The 4228-nt window shown below is 47.4% G+C and overlaps 1 protein-coding gene across 1 annotated transcript in view; it reads left to right on the forward strand.

The window, feature by feature from the left end:
• The window catches only part of POFUT2 (protein O-fucosyltransferase 2), a 14668-nt gene extending 11307 nt beyond the window's left edge, over nucleotides 1-3361 (forward strand). The window contains exons 8-9 of the mRNA XM_009638481.2: nucleotides 118-241; nucleotides 526-3361. Of these exons, the coding sequence (XP_009636776.1) occupies nucleotides 118-241; nucleotides 526-679 (278 nt within the window). The 3' untranslated portion in view covers nucleotides 680-3361. The remainder of the gene's footprint in view (nucleotides 1-117; nucleotides 242-525) is intronic.
• The last annotated feature ends 867 nt before the right edge of the window (nucleotides 3362-4228 follow it).

A 4228-nucleotide genomic window follows, 5' to 3' on the forward strand; every position in this document is an offset into this window, starting at 1 on the left:
AGGTAGATTTTGGGTTTGCTTGCTTTGTAACTGTTCACCCAGGTTTTCCTTATTTTATGTGAGCAGTGAGTTGTTCTTTATAACATAAAAATAAATTTGCTTCTTTCCCTTTTTCAGAGATTGAATTGCTCAAGAAACTGCTGCCTGAGATGGTGAGGTTTGAACCCTCTTGGGAGGAGCTGGAACTCTACAAAGATGGGGGCTTGGCCGTGATTGACCAGTGGATCTGTGCACATGCAAGGTAGCCAGTCTGACTTCTCTTTAAGGAGCGAAATCTTACTGTCACAAAACTGAATATTATTTTTGACCCAGATATAGTTGTTTACAAATTGTATATGACAGGATATTATATAATTGATATATATAATAGAAGTATGATAGTTATATTGTGTGTATATATAATATGTATGTTAATTTCATTATCATATCATTTCAGTGAACATTTAAGTTCATTTGACTGAAATAAATTCCTTGCATTTTAAAAACTGGCCCCCTTCACAAACCCATTCTGATTTTTTTTCACAGATATTTTATAGGCACCTCAGTTTCAACATTTTCCTTCCGGATCCATGAGGAAAGGGAGATCTTGGGATTTGATCCAAAAACAACCTACAACCGATTTTGTGGTGAAAAAGAGAAAAACTGTGAGCAGCCAACTCACTGGAAAATTGTGTACTAAAATACAGAGAAACCCAAGGACTTCCATACTGGTGAGCCCAAAAGAATAATGAAAAATACAGGGAAATACCTTCCTTTGACCAAACTGCAACTCAGTCTTCTACCCTCTTCTTGGTGTTTACTTGACATTTGGGTTTTGAAGTATAAATAATATTCATCTTCTTAGTCAGGCATTGATGGGAGTGAGAAAAATGAAGTCAGCCTGGGATCCAGTTCTCAGCACAGCTAGGATTTGAGGACAATACCAGACACTGCAATTCAGACTTGAAAGGCAAAACTTTGTCTTGAAACTGAGTAACAAAGTTAAGTCACACCTTTCTTTGGAGTTCTAAGGAAGAAGTGGAACAGTTTTAACTTTCATACATGTAACACAGTTGTGGTCTATACTGCATTTCTATCTTTATTTTTTGTTCTGTTCACTGTTCACCTCTCTGATTGCAAAAAATACACCTTGCTTTTGTAACCTGCACTATGTGAGCTGCAGATTCTGTGTAAACTCTGCCGTTCCTTGGGGAAATCTTCACTTTTAAAATAGTAATCTGTCCACATAAAATTTTCTGATGCAGTCAGTGCTTGATATAAGAAGAGGAGGTGGTGTTTCTACCTCAACACCAGCTGCTTTGAATAGCAGTCCAGTGGATCTAAAAGTGAAGCTCCCGTTTGTTCCAATATGGGAAGGCCCAGGCCAGGGAGATAAGTTGTTATACCCAGAGTGAGATTAAGACACAAACCAGGTCAAATGCCGCTAACTGCAGGCCTTTCATGGTTACTTACCTGAACAAAGTACTTAAAAGAAAGTAGCACTAGGAAAGGGAGAGAAAACAGAGAAGAAGGAAACGTAGCAAGCAGTTGAGTTAGAGCTGCAAAAGATAGTCACCACCATGGAGCTAATGGAGTCCCGTCAGCCGTCAGTCTTCATGTATTCCGGTGGTGAGGGTCCCATTCGCTGCTTGGGTGCACCACCTTTTACAGGGCATTTGGGGAAGGTTGTTTCCTAGACAACGGCACATCCTGCCTACCTGCGCATACTCTCAGTTTTGGTGCGCTTGGTCCCGTTAAGTGGACGCGGCCACTGCGTGATCAGTCGCCATGCATGCTTCCACAGGCTGAGGCGGTTGCTTGTCTCTGGACATACCCTCCCCCAAGGTGGCACGGCTGTTCTGTGACTCATGTTGTCATGACAGCTGGACTGAGCCAGACTGTCTGGAAGTCTTGCAGATGAGCTCACTAGAGTTGTAAACAAGCTTTGAGACAGTCAGCTCAAGGTAAAGTCTCTTACGCAGTTTGAGAAGGGTTTTATACAAGTACCAATTCTAGCTCTTGCAGTCTCCCGCTCTGTAGGGTTGGCTGCTGGGAAGTATTCTGCTTCATTCTGTGCTTCGGGTGGGTCTTTTGCCCTGCAGGTCTTACATGGCTCTGTTAAGCAGGAGAAACCTTTTTCAAAAGTGGACTAGGAGACGGGTTTCAAAAGGTGAGGCGGACATTTTTCCTTGAAGTCAGTTTTACCAGATTGCCTTGCTGCTAGCAGACCCTCCACTTGCTCTTTTCTCTTGGTTTGAGTTAGGAGTATATGTAACCCTCCTGCGCTGTGCGGTGGACGTTTCACAGATGCTCCCAGGCAATGAGGTTGTTTCCTCCTGTGCAACTGCAGCGGTAGCTGTGAAGACTTCTCAGAGAGTCGTAGCACGAGCTCTCCTGTTCTTACCAGCTGTTTATTGTATGGCCGTGCAGCAGCTGAGCCTCTCTGGCGACAAAGTGGGGAGCCCAGTGTTTCAGAGCAGTGCCTTTTCCCACCAAGTCAAACGTTCTCGTTGAGCCTGCACGCCATGTAAAGCACTGGTGGTGTGTTATGTGTAATGTATACCTCGTTAAGAAAAATAAAAAGCTTTGTAGCATTTTATGTGACGTGCCCATGCTTCTTACGGCTTTCTAACCGTGCATTTTGCTGCCTCCTGGCTCCCTAGCAATTGGATTCTAGCGTAGGAGAAACTTGGATAAAGCCTGCATGCCCCGAGAAGGGTTTTTTTCATCATCTGTGCCATGAGGTGCTGCATTAGCAAGTGTAGCTGGCATTACCCTTCTGGGCACTGGGAGCCTGCATCTGGTAAATCTCGGTGCCCCCCGCTGCAAGAGGGATGTAGGAGAGAGTCCAGCGGAAGGCTGCGAAACCCATCGGCAGCTGGAGTCCACGGTGCAGGAGGGGAGGAGGAGAGAGCTGGGCTTTTTCAGCCTGGAGAAGCTGAAAGAGGGATCTAACTGTTGGCCTTCACTACACAAAAGGGGGTCACAGGGAAGGCCGAGCTGGGCCTTCCTCAGCGCTGCACAGCAAAAGCACCGGGAAGCTACAGGCACAACCTGCCACAAGGGAACTTCTGCTTGGGCCTCAGGTACAGCCTCTCGCCCCCAGGAGCTGTGCAGCCCTGGGACAGGGCCCAGAGAGGAGCGGTGGGTCTTTCAGCTGTGCTTGTTTCAGCCTCGCTGAGGGAGTCAAGGGCAACAGAGGACAAGCTCACATGCAAGTAGGGTGCAGAGAAATGACACCCACCTTTCTGGCTCAAATAGAGGATGGGGATTAGAGAGATGAGAGCTCACTCAAGGATATATCCAGAAGAAATCACTCACCAAAACAAGGTTGAGGGCCCTCAGTCCCGGGAAGTTTCCTCAGGTGGCATCCCAACCCAAGGGGACACATCTCAACCCAACACAGACCTGCTGCTCTGAGCAGACCACTCCAAGGGGGCCTCCATTTATACCCTGGGTCGGATTTGAGCTGTGGTCATAATTGGTCATGATTCAGAAGCTTCTCTGAGCCAAGGCACCTCATTGGCTGTTGACCCTGTCTGTCCTGCTTCTCCCGCTCCCCCTACCGAGGGATGTATGTGTCTGGGGGCACGGCGCCCAGGTGGGAGTGTGGTGGTCGGCACTTGACCACGGTGTGCACCTGCTGGCACGTTAAAAGCCCCAATCTGTATTGGATATGGCGCGGGGGGCAGGGGCGGCGGAGCATAGCGTACCTGTCATGCAACCCACTCCGTGACCACAGTCATGATCGGACCAGTTACTCTGCAGTGGTGGTACAGTCACCTCTTGCCTCCAAAGTTAAAAGAGGGCACAGTACTGGTTGGCGAGTTTTAACACCCAGTGTGGATCACCACTCCTCAAGTGTCTTTCAGCTGTTATTGTTAGCGATCAACCAGGCACCAGTCCATCCACAAAAAACTATCAACCGTGTAACAACAGCCAACGTTACAGCAACAATTCACAACAGCAACGGGCGAACACATGAGCACCATCCTGGGGTTGTACGGGAACATCGAACATATGGGTAGGGTTCGGGGCGGGGGGGGAGGTCAGTTGCATGGCTTGGTTTTGGGGGCATGTCAGCGTCAGAAGTGGGATTTAGGGGAGCGCAAGTTTCAGGGGTGGGTTTTAAGGGAGCATGCTTCACAGGGGAGACGGATTTTGTTACAGTACTCTTAATGCAGCTTATAATAATGCAAATGGCAACCATCACCATTATGATCATCATCAAAGGTCAAAGGAGGCTAGT

This window comes from Egretta garzetta, unplaced genomic scaffold, assembly GCF_000687185.1.
Source record: "Egretta garzetta isolate BGI_Z169 unplaced genomic scaffold, ASM68718v1 scaffold875, whole genome shotgun sequence".
NCBI classification, from domain to species: Eukaryota; Metazoa; Chordata; class Aves; order Pelecaniformes; family Ardeidae; genus Egretta; species Egretta garzetta.